Raw genomic sequence first — 22,300 nt, 5'->3', positions numbered from 1 at the left:
GAAGTACAGGTTACATTCATTTTGTTTATAGGGCACTAATCTACAACAAAGATCATGGCACTTTACAAAACAACGGGCTCATATCTAACTATGTAGAAGGCAGTTCAATTAAGCGTCACATTATAATTTCTGATCTCATTTAATAATCAAGTCGTCAAACTTAATATTATCAATGATCATAATGACTTTGATAAATACACTTATGCCGTTGGCTGCAGCAGCTATGTTGTGGTCTGTCTGCTCTGTCAGACCAATGTGATCTATCACGGTTCCACCATTTTGTTTTAAATCACTGTTCCTCTTGACAGTATTCTCATGTACATCACAAAACAATTTCTTGATTGATTGGCTGACATTCTGTGTTACTAAACCCAGAAAGCGGTCTACGATCTGAAAAATCCAGAGACATTGTGAATAAAAGTGCTGTTGATCCATCTTGTTAGTTTGAGCAAAGTTTAGGACACTTTGTCCTGTTAAAAAAAAGGACAAAGTATATTCTATAACCCCTGTATTTAATGGAGCATAGAGATGGTTTCCCTTGTTTCACAAATTAAAAACTCAGATCTTGGCTAAACTGGATCCTTTGGATTTTGTAAACTAGGAATATGAATGTTTACTCTACAATTTAATTTGTCAGAAGGCCTGTGGTACCCCATTAACGATTATGCTACTAATATCTGTAGCTATGGTGTGTTGTGATCATATACGTCACATTTTCTATGGTGATAACAGGGACTGTTTATTGTACACATAACATATTTCTATTTCATACTGCTTCCATAGAATATCCTTCCATGTTTCAGACGTTCAGAGCCTCACTCTTGTTTGTATCGACACCACTTGCAGTAGTTTGGTTTTAGGATTGATTTGCCTCCCTTAAGGTCTTGATCTTCACCAAGTCTTAAATTAGGTAACCTTGACGGCAATTATCATTAAGGCGTCATATATATGTTCAACTTTTACCTATTAGATCTTTTGTCAAGAAAACAACTATTTTCTGTTTACAAGAGCATGAAATCGTGCTGTGCATATTCAGAGGCCATTATCCAATATTTGCAATGTGCTTGCTGCTTTTGAGGGGTGAAACTATAAAAGCAGTTTTTGTATGGTAGAAGAGTGTTTGGAATTTGCTTGTCTGCTTTGAACAGCAATAGAAGGGCTGATTGGGATTCATGTTGCATATTTCTAAATTCTAATTGCACTATTTTAGCATTTTGCTCTGTTAATAATGCTGCCAAACAACTTGCATCGTGAAAAATTGAAGCATGATCCATTTCAAAAATGATACAAACACACTTGAAGAAAAGAAAACACTTGAAACAAAGCATAAAGATCCCTTTCATTTTCGGTGTTGTAAATGCAAGAATAAATGATAACATATATTGAATCTAATACATTTCTAGTCATACTAACCACTCAAAGCTATTTAAAGTAGAGTCAGATTCACCCAGTGCACTCAAACGCATAGATTTTTACACCACTACACACATCGGAAGGCAACTCGGGGTTAAGTGCTTTGCCCTGGGGCACATTGACTTGAAGCAGGGAAGAAAGCCAGAATCAAAACCACAACTCCCATGGTGCCATGCATGCCCCAAAGTGAACTGCTGTGTGCAGCGTAATCAGAAGCGCGTTAGGGTAACTCTGCAGAAGTTGGGTTACGTTCGCACATCTTTTAAAAAAATAACCCAGAGGACTACTATAGACATTGTGTTTCATAGCTGCACTTATAGTTTGAAGTTGGGATTCCACTGTGAATTTGTTGAGCTTGTTTCATAGGTTTGGCAAGCTTTAGATACCGGATAAAGCAACTGACGGTGTTTTGGGGAACAGCCAGCTAAATTACTGAAACCCTTCAACTTTATGCTTCTCCATCATATGTATTTGTTGCAAAATACATATGCTGTAAAGCAAAGATCATCTGTTAATTTCTGCTGTGAATTTTGACATGCAGGCACAGATGTTTTGAAGTTTGGGTGTTTTTACGTGGTTGCCCTGTATGATCTTTTGCCACTATTGCATTCCGTAGGAGATGGAATAGACTTCTATATAATCACTCTGCCATGTTGGCAAGATAACCGTTTTCATTTTTTTATTTTTGCCTTGATATAATTTCACCTTATTGTACTGAAACAGTAACTCGAAGTGCTACTGCGAAAACGCCAGACCCGGGTTTGAGCCCAGCGCAAAATTCACATGATGATTCCAGCAAAACCATGGGTTCAGATCCATCATTTTAAGAGCTGGATGGCGAACCGATTTGTTTTGTTTTTAAAGAGGCCACTTGTTCCCATGCTGTTACAGAATTGGATAGATAAGACTAGATAAAAATTGATATGAAAGATTTAGTATTTTTTTTAAACTCGTTTTATTATTTATAGCCATATAAAGTTTTGGCTGTTAATATTTTTGCATTTTACCGAGTTGTAACGACCAGCGTCATCAGCGAGAATAGGAAACCATCCCAAGCCATTGCAGGCAGAGGCAATAACGTATAATTTACAATAACTTGACAGCGACTTAATTATGTTACAAAAATGATATTGGACCAGCCTTATGTGCAGTTCAATAATGGGAATGCTTTGGTCACATAATGATACTTGCTAATGACGACCAGCGGAAAAAAACAATAATGTTGCAGTGTGTTCATGGAAGAAGTTATTCAGCATGAAGATCTGAAGCAACACTGGCTTAAATGTCTTTTACCACGAATAGATTTTGTTCATTTCTTGGACAGCCATTAGCTCTGCTTCCCTTCTTATAGAAATGACATCTTCATTAACTTGGTTTGCAGGGGAAGAAGCAGTAAGACTTGCAGTTTAGAGTGGTTGCACGGCAACATGGTGGTGTGCATGGGATGAAAACGATGCATACAAACCCTGAACTCCAAAGCATCCTGAGTAAAAGATGCGTCTGGACATATTTGAAGAGGCAAAAATGGTGGTGGTGGCGGCAGGAGGGGGCGGGGTGTTTGGAAGAAATTGAGAAATACTGGGATTCTACCAGCTATTTCTGTTATTCAGCAGGAGAATGAGCCTCCGCAGAACAGTGCATAAAACTTTAATAGCTCTGTCGGGATGCTGTGTTTCTCTTGGATTATTTATCAAATAGCGAGAAGTTGTTTATCACACAGCTAATACTCCACTGCACAGGTAGGAGCAAGGGAACTTCGCATGTTTGGCCTCATAATTAATATTAATTTGTTTTTCAGCAGCTAGAAGGCAGGAAAAAAAAAAAAAAAAAGACGCGCCACTCGTTTGACTTGGCCGTGGATTAAGACGGGCCGGCTGGGAGCCCTCCTCACGGTGTGCAGAGAAAACTGTCTGCAACTCAAATGCTTCAGAAATGATTTTAAGAATGGACATTTTGACAAACAGAAAAGCGGTTTCTACACGCAAGTCAGGCAAAGAGAAGGCTTCAAATGTGTCTGTGCCATGTGAAGAGGGAACATTGTTTATCTGAGACATTAACAGGTCATTGCTAATTGATCTGAGGTTATTCGAAGTTATTGTTTTGGCTCACAGTTTTTATTTTGTCCATCGAAATGCAATTAATTGCCATGGATGGTGGTGTATGACTTGGTGAGGGTAGAGGACCTGAACCCACTGACATTACAGAGTTACTTTGCAGATTTCCTCAACGTACGTCACAAGAAAAAGATAACGTTGCTGAAGTTTCAGCTAACAACACATATTTGGCCTTTTTGAAGCCAGTTATTGTTCCTTCAAGTAAACTGAACATCAGATTTAATCGGACAAATATGCATCTTTGTTCCAATATTTTCCTGAAATTCCACAAATTGAGTATTCCAAACATACAATTAAGTCCCAAACTATTCATACCCTCGACAGATTTAACAATGTTTTCATTTTATCAGCATGTTTCATCTGACTTACTGGAAATGATGTTAGTTTTTGAGTTCCCAAGAGTCCCGACTTAAATCTGTGAAATCATCTAAAGATTTAGTGTGATGCCAATGAGGCCTAATTTCATTCACCATACAGATAAATAACAAAAATATCAATGGACGCATTCAGATTACTGTGCTTTTATATAGAGAAGAGTATAAATAATTTAACATTTCCATCTTAAAGCTGTAAATTTAACCTTTTTTTCTTTTTTTTCATTTTTTGAGATTCCTTGCTGATTTCTTTTCAGAAACGAGCATCTTGATCGAATGAATCAAAACAATTTTAAATCCAACTCAGAAAAATGAATAATATTGGACTTGACTCTTCATCCAGCTTATTCAACCCCCCCAAAAAATCTAAGTTACATAATCCTTCCTCAGCAAAGCATATTTGACTGAAAGCTAGATGTTTTTAAAGCAGTTTTACTGATGAAACAGTCCCTCATATTTCTCTTTTCTTTGCCATGACAATTTATTCTTTGTTATGCAACCATCTCCAGAAGTTCTGTTATGAATACACATGCATGCTATGCCATTTGTGCTTCTAATATTAACAATTAATGACCAGCCACATCAGAAAATATAGGAAAAAACCATAAATGTGCGCTGTTCTCATATCTTTTGATATTTACAGCTCCTAATGAGACATAATTGGCTATAATTAGTTGTTCAATACTTTACAAAAACTAGAAATAAGAATTTGGCCACAAAATGTTTACCCACTAATTATAGAGCAACTTGCCTGCAGACCTTCATTTTTATCTGGGTATAACTTTACGTCCGCATGTATAATGTCCAAATGCATCACCAATGTACCTTTGTTTTAGTTTTCCAACACATCCCCTTTTAAAATATGACTATGAACAAACTGCAGTTTTAGCAGAATAAAGATTTACACTCAAGAAGCTGCAGGGTCTTGAACCTAATGCTTAAAAAAACCCTAATTGTTTTCAAAGTTTAAGTACAGGGCGTCGAATGCAGAAGTATTTACTGTGAGTCCAACAAATTGTTTAATAAGGCATGAATAATACATAATTTAACAGTAAAGCACTTAAGCAGCTTTACCAATATGAAATAACATTGTGTAACACCTGTGCTCTTACTGCAGAGGCCCTTTTGCTTCATGAAAAATTCATTGTTTTCTGTGCTGCAGTGTTTGTTATAATACAAAAAGATGAACTTCAGTTTTCTTTGCTTCTGCTGAAAGAAGTTTGGGTGTCTCTCACTCCCGACAGTGTGCATTATAAAAGTTCTTTCCTCTTACCTTGGTGTGGAATGCCGCTCAATTTGCTGCTTTTTCGCATCGTTTTGTTTTTCTCCTCTTCAGGAAACTGTTGACTAATTTATTCTACTTATGAATGCAACTGCAGTTTGTCGGTTCGCCACCCTCTGGCTCCATTGAGGCTCTCGCAGTCTGTCAGTCAATCGACTCCATTTTGCTCCAGATGAAAATACCTCAACAGTATGTGGAAGCTTGCAAACAGGTAATTCGTTGTGATCGCTGCATCTCGACGACTTGCCTCCATTTCTTGCGTCTTCTTTTCAGTCGTGATATTTGGATTTAGGTCTTTGGTATTAAGCAAGATGCCCTGATCGTTGAGGATTTCCTTAACTGAGGGTAGAGCCAGTTCTTAACTCGGTTTTGCTAATGTTGAAGTGAATGAACTCGTGTTCATAGTTCACCAACAGAAATATTTTGAGCCAAGTTCAGAGATCCAACAGGAAATTGTTCTAATCTGTCATATTTTGTCCATAATAAAGTTCCACTGAACTAAACAATCAGCAAATTGATTACACACCTTACTTTTTTTCTTTGCTCACATAAATTGTATTTTTTTTAATGGCCAGATTTCTATTTCTGGTGTTCTCATTCAGATACTCTAATACATTGATTCTCAGTAGGACACACTTAAGAGAATAGTTCATTTATATTACAGCTGCAGCTCAAAAAATTAGAACATGATAAAAAAAATTACGTATTTTTTGTCACTCTTTTCAAAAAGTGAAACCAATGAGCTTGAATTCCCCTATCAATATAACCTCTGCTTCCATTAAACCCCAGCGGTGCCACAAGCTGATTGCCTCTGTGATGCAGTTATTTATGCTGCAGCCGCTCCAATCAATCAACATACATTTGGAGTTATAATCATCAAAATTACAAGAAATAAAGGACAGACTTCACATATTTCTCCCCATGTAATGAATCTATACAATTCAAGGTTTACTTGAATTGTGAACTTATTGAATATATCTAAAATAGTCAACTTTTTTTTTATAATATTCTGTGATTTAGATTTACCTGTACAATTGTAATTTGTCAGTTTTTAACACGCTGACAAATTGGGGGGTGAAGGTGGATGTTTGCTAAAAGTCTGACTGAGGGACCTTAAAGTTTTGATCTATAAAAATTAAGGACATTTGTTATTTTAACTACTAACCTTCTCAATAGTCCAAGAGAGGTTAGAGGTGACATAATGTATTAAGCTACAGATTCTCTACTTGTTTCTGCTGGCGCTTTCCCCGAAACAAAGCAGCAACTTGGCTTGCTTTGCCTTGGACCGGCTCTGCTTACAACTATACATCATTTTCTATCCACAGCGAGCAGCTACTGCATGTCGGATCTTATTTCAAGTCACCACTTGGTTTATACAAAGTGGCTTGCATAACCTATACAGCCTGACATGTAAAGGTATAAGCAACAGCAACTACTACTACTGTGCCGTTGATATTTAGTCTAGAACTTCTGTTATGTGTTTTATTTTTGCATGTTGGTAGCTTAGTATATAACTGAATCCACTTATTGTAAAGATTTTTTTTTTTGTCACTTGTCAAAGCATGTTTGCTCATGCTTTGCAAAAATTGTCACGATTTTCTTGGCACTAACTGTGCATTCGGATCAAATTTGGGTCACAGTAAAGGTTCTCCTGTACTTCAAAAAATATTACATCACACACAGATGGCTCTTATGGTAACATAAGGGTTGTAGTAGTAGAGAGAGCCTGGTTACTCTGATCGTGGGAATTCACATTTGGAAAAGTTGGGTTGAAATGGATTCATGATGATCATTAAGACAAAGTATGCAAATTAATGCGCAGCTTAACTGGCAAGTAGACCAGAAAAGCTTTTCTTACGTCAGTTTATAGACATTATAAACATGGCTACGCTAATTGAAATTCCACTTTCAATGGTTCCAAAAAAAAAAACCCAGACCATAACCTGGGAACTATGGTGAAAGCTCTTCACACACTCCACGGTACAATGGCTGAATGAATGGATAATAAGGCTACAGCAGCCGTCTGGACAGACGGTCAGCGATCTCCCCGCAGGGAGAATGGAAGTTATTTTACAGCAGATTGCCTCACACTGCCCACACGAGCTAATTATACAGACTATTCATGCGCATCATGTATGGCAAAATTTTGTAATTGCAAAGTCTCTGTTCCTGTTCTAATGCACTACATGACAAAGTGATGTAGATCTTGGTGTGTGTGTGTGTTTTTTCTTTTTCTCAATGTAATTTGTCTATTATGACTTTTTTTTTTTTTCTTCAATGTGCTGAGTGCACTGTGCTCACTTTAGCTCTGCCCTATGCGATGTGTGAAAAGGATTTATCTCGGAGCTGATCTCTTCAGTAAAATGAGATGAAAGTTATCAGAGTACCTCTGGGGGATTTATTTTCTTTGAAGGGAGGCAGGATCTGTGTGCATTGTGCATCTGATGTAGAGGTGAAAAAGGCCATGAATTTGATGAGTCTTGACATAAAGAGATGACGGCGAACTTTTTATGGCGGGCAAAAACAGGAATCGCCTGCCTGACAACACTCATCTTCGCTGCAGGAACAAGGTCAGTGTTTTCTTTCAGACCAGCTATCTAGACTTTATGGCTCTGCTGGAAAATTCTACTGCCATGTAAAAAAAAGGTTCTGAGGGTCTTTTGCACAGGGAAGCACACTTCACAATGTTGAAAGATGTGAAAGTGCATGCACTCAAGAACTTACTGGAAGTTTTTAACCACTTGTTGCAGTTTTTATCTCCGTGGCACAGTTCAGCAAAGTCATGCCATCTAAGTTTGCAAACCTGGATATGACAAATGAGAGCTGATTGGAAATCCAGGAAGTAATTTATCCTTGCTTTTGTGGAGCTAACTTTTTTGAAAAGTTTTAGTTTTTTGCTAAAATTGTTGGCTAACAAGCAAATTATTACCATCTAGGATGTCAATTAGGGTCGCAACTATCAAATATTTTAGTGAACAAGAAGTCTGGAAATATTTTAATTCTTTTGATAATTATGTGCTCTTTCTGGCTTAAGTTGTCTATCAGGTCTTTCTAACTTTTTTTTTAATCATCTACCTATCTAAACCTTAACTGTGTTTTCACTTGTTTAACTTTTGGCACATATTTGGTCATCTGTTTTATTTATTTTTTTCTCAGGAACTCTTCAATAAGACATCTTAGTTCATAAAAAATATTAATCGTGAGCTTTGACTTTGTCCAAAGCTGACTTATCAGAATGTTATAGGTATTCTCCGTCTTATAGAGAAACAATATCCTTTTAGCACTCTAAACATTATAACGTACCACTAACACTGTAGAGGAATCTGTAGTAAGATGGGTCAAATCGGGTTACTTTTAATGTATTTCCAAAAAAAAAAAAAAAAAAAAAAACTTTCAAAGTTGCTAGAAGACTAAAGTACCTCAAAAAAGAGCCGTCACATCTCGTCTTTGTTCTTAAAGACATTTTTCTTATTTGAAAGGCGTCCTCGGTTCTGACTTGTACGGCTTTCATGCTTGAGGGCTCTTTCACACCTTAAGAGTTGCAGAAGTCTTCTGGTGTGAAATGCACTAAAATAGATCCTAAAGGTAGAATTAAAATAGTTAGCTTGGAGACAACAAACACTTGCACAATTTTACACTTCAAACAGAATGTCATTACATTAACCAGAAATGCAGTTGAAATTGTTGTCTTTGCTTAACATTTAGCTTGAAGTTTAGAACCTGGTTTCCAAGAGTTAAAACTGTGACTTTAGTGTGAAGTGACAGACTTTACAGAGGTGTTTTGATTCCATACCTGTAGTGGCAGTCGACAAGATTAGAGTGAAGATCTTGCGGCTTAAAAACAGGCATCAGGCACTAAGCTCAACGTGGGTGCAAGTAAGCAGGTCAGAGAAGTCAGCGGGAGAGTTGCGAGGACGGTTTTATCAAAGAGCATCTCTCTACCTTTGTCACGTACATGGTGGCTGGAGGGAACACTGAACTCTCTCAGCTGTGGGTGACCTCGGCAATCCTTTGCTGCGCTTCGGAAGACGGGTAATGGGAATTCTAAAAATAAGTGATGAGGTATACTGACAAGATTTTCCTCACTTGAATTCAAGTCATTTAAGTAAACAATTCTGAGCGAAAATTGCCACATCGGTTACCTCCGTGACCCGCTTTCAGACAAGCAAAGCAAGCGGTGGGATAGATGTTTTTCTTCTCAGATCTTTGGTGCAGATCGGGTAGAAAATTTCTCGATTGGATTGTAAAGTTTACTTTCTAGCCTTCTGTGACACATTTTGTTCCATTTTTATCCGAGCACCCACGTACGGAAACATGGTGACACAGACCTGCCATGTCCACAGCTATTGTTTGCTTTAGCCATGTCCACGTGGGTCCCTCCTGCTGAATCTGGCACAAGGCTGCGTTTTGTTCATATTGGCCCCATGTGTGGCTGCTTTGAGTGGTGGGAGTGTGAACAGTTGTCCTCAATCTTGACAGATTTGTTTTTTTTTTTGTTTTGTTTTTTTCCTGCTGAATGTTTTGCCAAATTGGACTGCATGTGAAGGGATTATCAAGGCATCAAGTGAGATTATTAGTTGATATTGATTGCATTAAACATTGGCAATGTAGCTATTAATATTGTTTTCTGTTGTTACACCGATAGTTGGCTCCAACTAGTAAATATAGCCGACGGCTTCAGTAAATGATTATGAATATTGCACTTTCCCTGTAAATATATGTAATATGCGTCTTTTTTCTGGGTCAGATTTATTTTTTCTGTGGAAAGTTTGCTTTTCTGCCAATGTGCGTTCGTCATTGGTCAATACATTTACACAAATTTTAGACAAACTACTTAAGAGGACATGACGGATTTTATTCGAAGTTGAGATGCAACAGTTAAGATTATATAAACTTATAAGAAGTAAAATTATTATGGGTCAAATGACTCCAGAATTACCAGAATAAGTTTCCCAGATTTAAATCCATGTAGAATAAATTAAACCAGGTATAACTGTTTTGTGCAATCATGCTTGATTAATTTCAATTTGGTTTTCATTCCAAGTGCTTTAGCAAAATGGTACCTTAACTCCACACATACAGTTCATAAATCTCATACTGTTTGATTGAATCTCTAATTGGTATTTAACTATCCAGGTTATATTTGAGAAGTTAAAGCTATGTTTTAAGATAAGATTGTCAAATGTAGTCATATCATTACAGAAAAAAAGTGATGCCCCCTTTTACTTTAGCACTGTTAGGAAATTATAAATGTTAAATTTTAGTTTTATTTTAATGTTGTTGGTTAATGATTAATCAGCCATGATATTTATACATGTAAATTGTAAGTTTACCGTTTCTTGGTGTGTTTGTCCTTATTTACCACCAGCTAGCATGCAGTGTGCAGCGACAGGTGTGTGTGTCGGAATCAACACAAGTCCATCCTCTTAAGAAATCTGACACCTTATAGGGACTGTAAGCAGTAGAAACGGTGTACTGGAAACTGAACAGCCCATTTTCAAATGATGGACAAAGCCCACTCAGCACACAGAATAGATGAAGAAATTACACCCATAGACTGAGGCAACATAACGTAATCACTATTCCAATACACTGCTCTATATTTAAAGGCAACCTTAAACAAAATGATCGAGCTGCTTGTAGAGGAAGAGTCTGCCTGATTCTTCCTCAGAAAGAAATCTTGCAGTATACAGAAAACATTTCGGTTTTTCCTCCAGATTCATACAATGCAAGGTCAATTGCAAAATTATTCTGTTAATCCCAGTTCCCAGATACTGTAATGATGCACTGCTGTTTTGAGATATTTATTCAAACACACAGCTTAGTCATTTGGTGTTAGTTTTTATTTTTTTTTATTAAACAAAATCAACTCTTCCCATGTATTTTGTAGTGTGAAATGTCATTTTTTTCCCCCCATGTATTCTCACAGTACAATCAGTTAATGTTGATCTGAAAGAAAACATCTTTAAACTTGGCACTTAGAAAACAACCACAAAGAATTATCACCTTTATTCATTGAGAACAAAATTTACAAAGCCATTCGAACAGTCGTTTTGTTTTTTTTTTCCCCCTAATCTTTTAGGTTTTGTTTTTTTTAACTCAACTGTGAAGAATATTCAAAATACACTTTTTAATGTTGCTTTTTATTTGTACTTACAAATATCTACAGTAAAGTCTTTAGAGTCCTGTCGTGTGTTCGTCTCGACTTGTAATAAAAATCCTTTGCAGTGTTTATTTATATCTCCTCGTACTGTAGGCACTCCAGTTAGCTCTGGACTCTTCTGTTTGAGCTCGAGTGTTTGTGAACGTTCATCATGCTCAAATAGACGTCCCGTGGCTGGGCTCTCTGGCTTCTGGGATGGGTCCTCCTGGCACTGGTTGGTAGGACAATGGCATGGGTGTCTTGACTGGGCTCTGCCGGAAGAGACCCCCATTGGGTGCTCTGTGTTTGCACCGGATAGAGGGCATCGTGGCGCTGCTAAGCGGCAGGGGCAAGGTCCTGCCAGCGGCAGCTCCCAGTGTCCTTCCTGCCCCGTGGCTCTCCCGGAGGAAGGTGGTCACAGACAGAGGCGGGGGCCCACGGTGTGATGGGTAGTCTCGAACAGACAAAGCCTCCAGAGACTGACTGGGCTGGATGCTGCCGATGTCGAGGGTGGAGATCTCGATTGACTGACCTGGCAGCTGCTTGTGGGCGAGATCCTCGTCCAGGAGGCTGTTCAAACGCTGGTGGACCTGTTCCAGGTTCACCTCTTTGTCCTAAAGATGGATGAAAGGGAGGGCGGTGCCAAAGAGTGGATGAAGAATAAAAGGATGTATGGAGGATTTATTGGAACAGAAAGAGCAGGAGTGTTATTTAGGAGGGGGATGATAAATAAATGCCAAGTTGGAGAGGACGGGGTTAGGGGAAATGAAATGAAAATGCAGAATGAAAGAAGAGATTTGTTACAGCAGGCCTCGTTTTCAATTTTCTAAATACATGTAATGCAGTCTATCCTACTAGCATAAGGACATGCATTGTCCATGCGAGTTTGAGAGATACTGAAATATGTCTATTCCAGCTTTTTTTTTAATTTTTAATTTTTATTTTTTTACTTTGTCAATATTCTGAGTTTTCAATAATAAAACTCAGTTACTGTCACAAAATATCTCCAATTTGAGTTGGACTTAAATGTGTTGCTTAATGCATCGGGCTTTAATTTGCTTTGCATAATTGGTTGACCGTGAGGCGAGTCGCGTCCACAGTCAGACTCATCTGGTCGCAACACATAAATGCAGAGACACATTTAAACATTTAAATAAGGTAACTTAATATTCATTTCTTGGTAGGAGTGTGATGATGCATCTAGCTTACAAGATGATGCGTGATGTCGGTCTCATGGGATCTAGACAACAGTATAGCAATACTAAGGTAGATGGCAAAATAATATAAAAAAGTTTTAAAGAAGTTTTCATAGGTTTGACTGGTATTTATTTTTAGCCTGGCCATTGCTTTCCTATGCTCAATTCCATCTCTTCACTGCTTAGTCTGGGCTTTCTGCCATTGAAGTAGATTTTTCTGGTAGAATTTCAACAGGGCCAATTAGCGAAAACAAGAAATTGTGAAAAATGACAAAATGTATTTCTTTCCAGCAATCATCCAATTTGATCATTCTTCTAATTTCAGATTTTGACTGAAAGGAACAAATGCAATCTTCTACTGGAATCTTTAATATGGCTCTATCTAGCAGCAAAGCAACGTTTGTTGGCCAGTTGTGAAAACCTCTAGCCACTACAAATGACTAACTTTTCTCACTTAGTCAGCCTCTATTCAAGCGCTGAAAATGCTACAAAACAAGCAAAAAAATAACCATTAATGTTTTATAAGTGTTGTTGTTCAGCCCAAGGAGTTGTTAGCAGACAATCAACACAAAGAGGCAGATTAATAATTGCTTTAAAATTGAGATTTAGACCTACATTTAACAGGCTGTACAGGATGAAGCATATTTTACTATCTGGGGATGAAAGCAGATGGATAGCAGTTTGCAAAACAAATTTTAACTTCGGTAAGAAATTTCGTTATGTTTTGAGATTAAATGATCTTGTGCCAGCAGATTTCACCACACCCCTCTAATGTATATAAATATATATAAAACTTTTGTTTTTAAAATGGCTTTCAAATACCTATTAGTTGGGAGATGAAGCCAAACAAAGAATGCGACAGACAGATTAACCAATAAATGTTTTCATGCTTCATTTTCTTTTTTTTTCCTATTCATGCACCCATCTAAGTCAAACAAGACGGTCAGACACAGGACAGACTATGAGATGAAATAATGGATGATGTGCACTCCTGCCCAGCCCCCTGCCCTGTCCTAATGCCCTGTTGTGACCAATCGACTAAAAACAATCAGATTGGCAATTTGGGTCATTCTTTAAGTTATTCAAAACTCTCAGCCTCCTCCGCTATCATCACGTCATATCACAAAAAAAATAAAGAAGTTTGACATTTTCAGAAAATAGTGATGAGATTGTGTCCACACTGATTAGTAACCAATTGGAAAAAAAATCAAACACATAATTGTACTGTGATTGTGTGTCCCATCTAATGCTTTTTACAAGCATTATGATCTTAAAATACCAGAAGGTGGGTCTGTCCTCTAAAAAATGTAATGGCCTTAAGATTATAAAATTGAAAAACGTGAAACCTGACTTCCTACATCTCTGGTTCTATCCAGAGCTCAAAGGTCTCGCTGGCAAATCTTCAGCTTTGCCGTATTTACAATACCTCCGTCGTTTGTAAGGACTTTGCCCTTTGTGCAGTTCGTACTCTAAAAAATGTTGCCAGTTTCAGGAGAACCTAGTGAAACTCCTACTGTATGGAAGTATGTCAGCCACACCCTGATCCAGATGCACAACTAGTTTTTACAATTATCCCCAGATTTTTGTGTTCAAGAATAATGCTCTGTTCTTTTTGTATTATTTTAACTGAATCTTGGAGAAATCTCTAGTGAGTGAGTTAGGTTCAACACTGATGAAATGTGCCATTTAGTTGTACTTTAAAGCTTTTTTGCATTTAAAAATGTCAAAAATTGCAGACATCTTGGGATGGTATCTCTACTTTCTTTTCTATGATCGGCTCAGAGACAAAAACATTGCCAAGCGTCATTAAAAGGTCAACATTCAGTCATGGGGTAAATGTAAAGGAGCGAAAAAAAGGTTTGCTGCTCTTGAGGTATGGAATTTTGCAGGTAAGATTGCTAAGTGGATCATTTTTAGGATGAAAGCATAAAACTAAGCTATAGCTCTAACTGAGTCACAGCCAGTTTTGATCCTGACAAAAATCTCCAGTAGCATCTCATTTCACAGATTATTAGTGCTCTGGATCTTTTCCTTTCCTGTCCAAGTAATGTCAGGTATAAAAAAAAAAATTAAGCATTTTCAGTGACGTCAAACCATTTGGCTGATCCCTTTAAATTGTTTTGTAAGTTTTCATTTAAAACAGCTTTCACTGTCCCTACACACTGTGCATGGTGCCACCAATGAATCTGAACTGATATCCAAACCAAATCCTTCGAATACTATATGCTCATTCTCTGCAGGTTTGAAAAATAAGCTGTATGAAATTGTCCTGAGGAACGATATCCCTAAATAAGACGGTCGCTCTGTGTTTTTTCCATACGTCTGTTTTGAACAAACAGTTTTGCAACCCTTATGGAAATTAAATGAAACCAAAGGGTAAAAAATGATTCTTAACTAATATTTTTAAACTGATACACACACACAAAAAGTCAGATTGCACAAACTATTTCACTTTTCCAATGTATTTAAAATAAAGACCTTCATTCTCATTCCTTTGGAGAGAAGTATGATTGAACAAAGGCATATTTTAGTTTTTTATGTTGAATCTCATATTTGGTATTCTGAATATTCAAGGTTTTTTGTGAAACCATAAATATTGACTTATTTAATTTATTTTTATGCTGAAGGTTTTTCTTAATACATATTAAACTGCAAATATTTGTTTGCATCTTATAATATAGTATGCAATCATTTTGAAAGAATGTTAAAAATAATCTCAAATCCTAGAGGAATATTGGACATTTTGGCAAAGTTGTTTCTGGCAGCCCTAGCAATAATATTTAAAGGGAAAAAAAACAAACACAAAACCCCCTATAGGCAGTGTTGTCGACGTGAACATTGTTCAGATATAGCTGTTATGAACAGAGCTTTAGAACATATTGGATTTTTTTTTTTGTTAATTATCCCTCATTTCTCGGTTCTTTCCTTTGTTCGATGTTTCAGCCTTAAACTTCAGCCTAACAGTGAATGGGACTTCAAACAAAGAAAGATGTTGGGTGAAAACACCTCAACGTGCCTACAAACGCAACGACTACAACTAGCATTCTGCAAATGTCACAGCTTTTGAATTTCAGATGACAATTTGTGGTTATAAAAGCCGAGATGCACGCAAACTCTGAGCTAGACGTTACCAGCAGTAACTCATGTTCCTGTTGCCATCAAAGCGCATTCTAATTTGGTTCTGATTCTGTCATGGGACTGGGCCTTAAATGGGTGTTTTTCATCCAGTATTGTCAGACTGTGGAGTCAAACAGGCTGGTGAAGGCTCACACTTTAGTTTAGGGATCCATGTCAAGCCTTAGTTGTCTGGACGCCTCATGCGGAGGGGCTGCCCAGCTCACAGCAGCAAAAATAAAGGCAGAGCTCTAAAGCTTTAAGACTTGAATGGATTAGCTAAAGAGAGCTATTGCACAACTGAAGCGCTTATCGACTCAGAGTACAATTTCAGTTTGTGGTTCTGAATTAGCAATACGATGTGTACTTTTGTCTTCACAGCTTCTCCCACATGAGCACCAGCGACAGATTTTGTGAAACCAATCATCATTTCTCTGAAGTGCCAGCATGAGAGAAGCCTCAGAAGTCCCCGCCTGAGCACCCCGCCTCTTTCCCGACATGAGAAGGAATGAGCAAACTGATGTCTGAACTGTCACCAAGGGCACACCTATTATAACTGGGTGTACTGAAGCTCTACTAAATCGGGGCTGGCGTCACCGCCTGCTGGATCCATAAAGTAGAGTGTGGCAGTGGCGTCCCTGGGCAGGACCGGGGGGCCCGGCGGCCTGGGTCTCGACCGAGGCCTGGGTGGGGCAGGGGTACCCGTGGTGACCACCATGGCTCGGTTCTGGTTTAGCAGGGCTTGGCCCGACGAGCTGTCGGTGGTCACCTCTTTGGGCTGCTCTCTCCGGCAGTGATTGCTGTTCCACAAGGTTTCCAGCGCCGCCACCAGCAGGGCGAGCAGAAGCCCGGCGGCTAAGATACAAAATACGCCGGCAAAGCTGTGCAGACGCAGCGCTCGTCCTTCTGGCTGTGCGTCTGCGTGGCTCTGCAGGTCACAGCGGCCTTTCTTTGGCCACCATTTTTGTTTCAGGATGTCTAGATCGCCTTTTTCCTGCAGCTCCAAAATCCTGCAGAGAGGGGGAAAAAAAAAAAACAGATTGGTTTCAGACCCTTTTTTGCCTTAGAGGCGCGTTTTCATGTTGCGTCGCTGCAGGACAGCAGGCAAATCCATCAGATGCAACGATCGGAATGAAACGCTAGCTGGTAAAATTGCTGAAATAGCAGAGCAGATAATTGATAATTAGCAACTTCTTATGGACAAAACATGAAAGAAATTTAGAAAATAATTCTTGGGCAGATCAGAACAATTACCACACTATTATTATGTAACAATAATTAAATCGCACAGCTCATTAAATAAATCTAATAAGGAAAAATGCAGCACCACTAATGGTATCCATTTGCATTGACTGTAAGATCATTAAAAACCCATATACGGTAAAGTGCTATTAAACACTGCAGGTTTTAGTTTACAGCAGCAGAGTGCAAAACATAATGATTGATTTTAAACAAGATCTAAAAGCCCAGTTTTTGAGGGGAAAAAAAAAAGATGGGGGGTGGGGGGGGAATGGAGGTGCCGTTGCATGATAATGAATTCCAACACTTAAATACAGCTACAAACTTACAAACTGTACAGTTAATGTATGTGAGCATGAAAAAATAGAAGGAATAAATTCAGCTGGAGTGCAGCTGAATTTAGATGAGTGGTTTAGTTCAATTGTAATTAGGAAGCCTTTTTAGAAGTGAGTGGTATATAGACACTGCTAGTTTTCCTATTTATTAATTCAGAATTAGATGTTGCGATAAAATACACTTAACCGGCATCCAGAGTATTTTGTGTCATTTTATAATACATCATAAATAATGAAATCATAAAATAAAATTTTGCTTTCAGGTTCAAAACCTTGGTAGAATCGGAGGATATACGATCGCACACCTGCAATAACTTTGAGAATTATCACAGGTGCATTTCATTAAATTAGGACTTAAATGAATAGTTAATTTATGCCAGAGATTGAATTCAAAGGTGAAACACATTAGAATACACATTATTACTGTTAATTTCGTTTATGCCTCACAGCTCATAAAAACTCAGTTTAATTAGAGTTGAGACCATTAGACTTGTTTTTTTTTCTTAAAGCAGAAATGTGATCTTGTGGTCTTATTTTGGGAAAGAAAACTGATTTTACATCCTCCCCTACCCAACTGTGATGGAGGGCTACAAAAGGTCACTGCTATACAAGCTGGCTCTTCAGAGTTGAGTAGTGGGGGGGTGGAGAAAGTGCAAAAAGGACGGGGATGACTGCAGATTTTAGAGAGCTGTGAAGCAAAGCAAACGCAACTGTTTAGAAATTCACAAAGTGTGAACTGCAGCTGGAGTCGGTCCTTCATGGGCAACCACACACAAACCCATCTAGGACATGGGCTACACCTGTCGCCTTCCTTTTGCTAAGCTACTCGCGAGCCAGATACAACGCCAGAAGCATTTTAACGGGTCAGGAGAAACTGGACTGAACCACGGTCATCTTTTCATTTCATTTGGAAATCAAGGTTCCCACGGTATGGAGGAAGAATTGAAAGGCACAGAGGCTGGAGTTCCAGTGGGTGCTTTCAATGATCAGTGATGTTTTAAGTGAGCACAGCAGTCTCCGCGTGTAAACTCTACAACAGTTCAGTCCCCAGTTTCCCTTTGCTGATGAATTTTTATGAAGCTGCTGATTTCAGTGCAGGACTTGGCAACTGTCCACACTGAAAAACGTACCAATAACCGCTTTAATGATCGTTGTATTGCGGTACTTATATGACCACCAAATTAGTGTGACCTAAGCCCAATGAAGAGTCTATCAGGTACATGCTATTAACATACTTTAAATTAAGCATTTTGTATTAAAAATCATTGGATTGTTTCTTTATAGGAGAAAATGACGAAAACCTCACTGTGTATTGAATCTAAATAAAATTACTAATATGAACTTTTCAGATGCATCGTAAATTATTGAAAGCACCTGTATGTAAGAGATTAGCATTTTAATTTATTATTATTATTGAAAGATATAATATTCCATGCCGACGAATAAACAGCCATGCATAGGAAATAATCATTTCACTGCTTGACTGCTTTTATAAGAATTTAATACATGGATGATTATTTGTGTTCTTTTGATCTTCTGCCACAATATGATTGACTCACACATCTCTAAATGCTTCCAAATGCTGTTCAAGAAAACAGCTAGCATGCATATGCCTAATTTCTATAACTATATCTGCCTGAGTGAAGCCATCACATATAATGGAGTCTTTTTTTCTTTTTTTTTTTTTAGTTCAGTTTTTATTTCACATTCAGTAAAAACAAGATCCTATCCTGCATGGCTGCTAAGTTACAGTACAAGCCTTGTGCTTTTTGAACAAAATGACATAATTGAGCCCATACAGAGTTTCCTTTTGTCTACAGCGAAATAAATAGGTGATTATACAGGGTTTTATCCACCTGACCTTAAATGTTGAGGCACGTTCAGTTTCTTTTCAATCAGTGATTAATCTTCACATTTAAGATCAAATTCCACAGATTAGAGTAACACTGTTGCCCCGATTTAGTATTTAGAAGATCTAGCTAAAAATACTGTGCAAAATATATTAATGGCAGGTCTAGGAAATCAGATTTTCAGTGTAATATTGGTATTCTATCCACACCTTTCAATGACTCCAGATTGGAGCCATATGTGGCTCAGGTGTTGGAGAGCTTGTCTTCATAAAGGAGATTTATTACAATGGTTTCTGATCTCATTCACATCTCATGTTCCTAAACATGAACAGCCTCACATCATGTTGACTCATTATCTCACCTCAGTCATTAGCAATATACAATTCATGCCACGCATTTTCTATTTTCCAAATGATAATGAACTAAATAAGCTACAAATTGTTTGTCTTCTGCATTTTTTCTTTTCTTTTGTAATATCCTGGTCTTGTTGCTTGTTCAAAGACTTTCCCATGAAGCGTTCCTGTGTTTAATAAATCATATCTAAAATCAGGTATTTTGTTTCGGTGGTTAGAGAGAAGCATCCAAACAATTTTCTTGGACAACGTTTCTGTGCTGTATTTTCAAAATAAATCAAGGTTCACATTGTGTGGACGTAAAGTCATGCAAATTAACCGCATGCTGTAATTTCTGTGAAAATAAAATTACTTTATTCAGTTAAAATCATTTGGATAGTAGCACATATTTTAAGCTGCAGTTTAAAAAAAAAATAAGCTAATTTTTAATTAAGATGTGTGTGGCACAGCGTATCGGCCAATAAAAGGTGATGTTTTTATTTCAGGTGGTAGTTATAGTCATAACTTCAAAAATGCCAAAAGTCTTTTGTTTGAATGATTAAAAACCGCTGCCTTTTCTACCAGACTAATTGTTATTGGATGGATATGGGATGGCATGAAGCGATTACCAGAGTACATACTTCTGAGAGAAGAGGTCTCTGTACGGACTGCCGTGTTGCAGGGCCAGGCCGTAGCCTCTGGTGCTCATGCTGTTTCCTGCTATAGTCAGTGTGCAGTCGTCATCTGTCAGAGCAGCGTACTCCACCACCGCCATGTCCCACAGGAAGGCGTACGACTCCCGCTTTGCCTGCACGTTTGAAACGGTTTCCACAACACCCATGCAAAAAAAACAGGAACACGGAAATTACCTTACATTGCTATGAATCATGTTCATAGCAAAGCATCGCAGACGTGGATCCCAGTGCTACTACAGGCATCGTTTCATTCATTAAATAGCATAGTTTAAAGTTGCTGACTGAATTTAGAACAGATTTAAATGTCATTGAAAACGAAATGCAAAGCAATACATTGAGTACTAATGACTCAATTAACGTTTTGTATTAGTTCCTACCAGACTGTATTCTACTCGGGCATCAGCAAGGTTGTTTAATTACATCCACCTACCCTCTATTGCCCTTGTTTAGTTTTAAAAAAGATAGAATCATCCTTTTACTTTGTCCTTCTTGATTCAATTTGCATTGCTAGTGGGGCAGTGCACCGAGTTGTCTTTAGTAGAAAACAGAATTGGGTCTAAATATTCTAAAAGTTTTCTAAAGAATAAAAACAGAGTCCGAGTCAAAGTTGAATAACAACCACACTATTGGATTTCTTAGGATACGGCGTTAAAATGTCTTTTTATTTCCAGATTCTCTGCTGAAAGAATAATGCAAGACACAAAATTGGATTTTCTAGCAACAGTTGAATTTTAATTCTCTATTTTTGTCAGCTTAAAAATGGCCAGAGTTCAGCCCCACTGGTGCTTCTACGTCTTCACAGGGCTAAAGATAAACTCACAGTAAATTTGCACATGCTTAAGTTATTACTGTCGACTAAAAGTCAGAATTAAAACATAAGGAAACATTTGTGTCATCATGTTGCTCTAAATGCAACCAAGTCAAGTCAAGATGTCTAATCATATGCAGTCTGCTTTGTTTATATTAGAGGTTCAATTGTTTAACTGCTAATGTCTCAGTTATTTAAATATTTGCAGACATTTTCATTATTTTCTTAACATAGAAAAATCTGTTTTGTCATGTTGAGATATTACATGATACTAAAGCTGCCCTGTTATTTTTATTGCCATTTGCATTTCTTGGCAAAGCCCTAGTCCTGATTTAGATATTTTGGGAAAGATTTTTTTAAATTGTAGGATTAATGGTTCACCACAAGCTGGTTCTCCGGGATTTAAGAGCCACCATTAACACTCACCTTTTTGATGCCCTCTGATGGACTTGAAACAGAGTTATCAAAGCCATTGTTCTTGTTGACGACCTTCCAGAGCTCGGCAAACGTGCTGTCCTGCTCCAAAGGGTTGGTGCCTTTAGCATGGAAATATTCGTACACAGCTGAGTCTCGCACTGTCCCGTAGGCAAGGTCCGCTTGTTTGGAAAGGTCCTGGAATGACCTTATTTAGGGACAAAAAAGAAAAGTATTAAACCTCTCTGTCGCTAGAGGACCCAATGTTGGGTCCTCGGCGCTTGCCGCAACAAGATCAATTAAAAACACATGCTATACATTTATCAATATAGGCATATTGCATATCCACGTAAAGGGAAAAAGCTCTTCTAAATGATAGGATCGATATTTTCTTCCTCAACAACACCCAGAATGAACACTAAGCAGATTGATAAAAAGAAACGCAATTAGACGCTAACGAGGCTAACGAGGCACACCCGGTAAAAAACGCAATAGTAAAAGAGCAAGGAGGCCCGATGTACAAAAACTATTAATCAGAGTAAAGCCGAAGCTCTGCGGTTTTTAACAATACCAGAGTCACCACGCTACGTGCAAAACTCAATGAACCAGCAGCTAAAGAAGAAAAACAGAAATGGCTCATTTCACGAAGCTAAAATCAAAAATCCAGTCCTACCTTTGCCGTTTCGTGGTCATAATCCATATTAGAGTAAATATTTCCACCTGGTCCGATAATCCCTTTTTCCCTGAGTACATCTCAAATGGTTTTTGGTTCGGCGCAAAGGCATTTCCGTGTTTTATGTGGATTCGCAAAATGCCGGGTGAAACTTGGTCAATTTACGTCACATGCCTTTTTTTCGCTGTAATTGGTGAATAACTTTAGTTTCCGTATTAATGTCAACGCCCTCAGATTCTATTGGCTCTGACGGTTCGAACGACATGTCAATCGTCAAAATTGACCAATGGGTTCCCGAGAAACTGCCCCGCGTAGTTTT

At 38.0% G+C, this 22,300-nt stretch overlaps 1 protein-coding gene and 1 long non-coding RNA gene across 3 annotated transcripts in view; one reads left to right on the top strand and one right to left on the bottom strand.

Moving 5' to 3' along the window:
* Nucleotides 1-16,201, top strand: part of LOC145555088 (uncharacterized) — a 153,242-nt gene extending 137,041 nt beyond the window's left edge. The window contains exon 3 of the long non-coding RNA XR_014091170.1: nucleotides 16,017-16,201. This is a non-coding gene — a long non-coding RNA (uncharacterized LOC145555088). The remainder of the gene's footprint in view (nucleotides 1-16,016) is intronic.
* grid1a (glutamate receptor, ionotropic, delta 1a) overlaps nucleotides 11,009-22,300 on the bottom strand; it is a 241,393-nt gene continuing 230,101 nt past the window's right edge. The window contains exons 13-16 of one of the 2 annotated variants that reach the window (XM_017309069.2): nucleotides 21,321-21,516; nucleotides 20,033-20,199; nucleotides 16,405-16,645; nucleotides 11,009-11,939 (exon numbers count right to left, since the gene is read on the bottom strand). In XM_017309069.2, coding sequence (XP_017164558.1) covers nucleotides 11,502-11,939; nucleotides 16,405-16,645; nucleotides 20,033-20,199; nucleotides 21,321-21,516 — 1,042 coding nt within the window. In that variant the 3' untranslated portion in view covers nucleotides 11,009-11,501. Of the gene's footprint in view, nucleotides 11,940-16,182; nucleotides 16,646-20,032; nucleotides 20,200-21,320; nucleotides 21,517-22,300 lie in introns of both variants that reach the window. The other variant, XM_081616375.1, reaches the window with a different exon arrangement.

Source organism: Poecilia reticulata, chromosome 15 (assembly GCF_904066995.2).
Source record: "Poecilia reticulata chromosome 15, P_reticulata-male-v2, whole genome shotgun sequence".
In the NCBI taxonomy this organism is placed as follows: Eukaryota; Metazoa; Chordata; class Actinopteri; order Cyprinodontiformes; family Poeciliidae; genus Poecilia; species Poecilia reticulata.
This window is presented reverse-complemented; position numbering and strand designations above follow the sequence as displayed.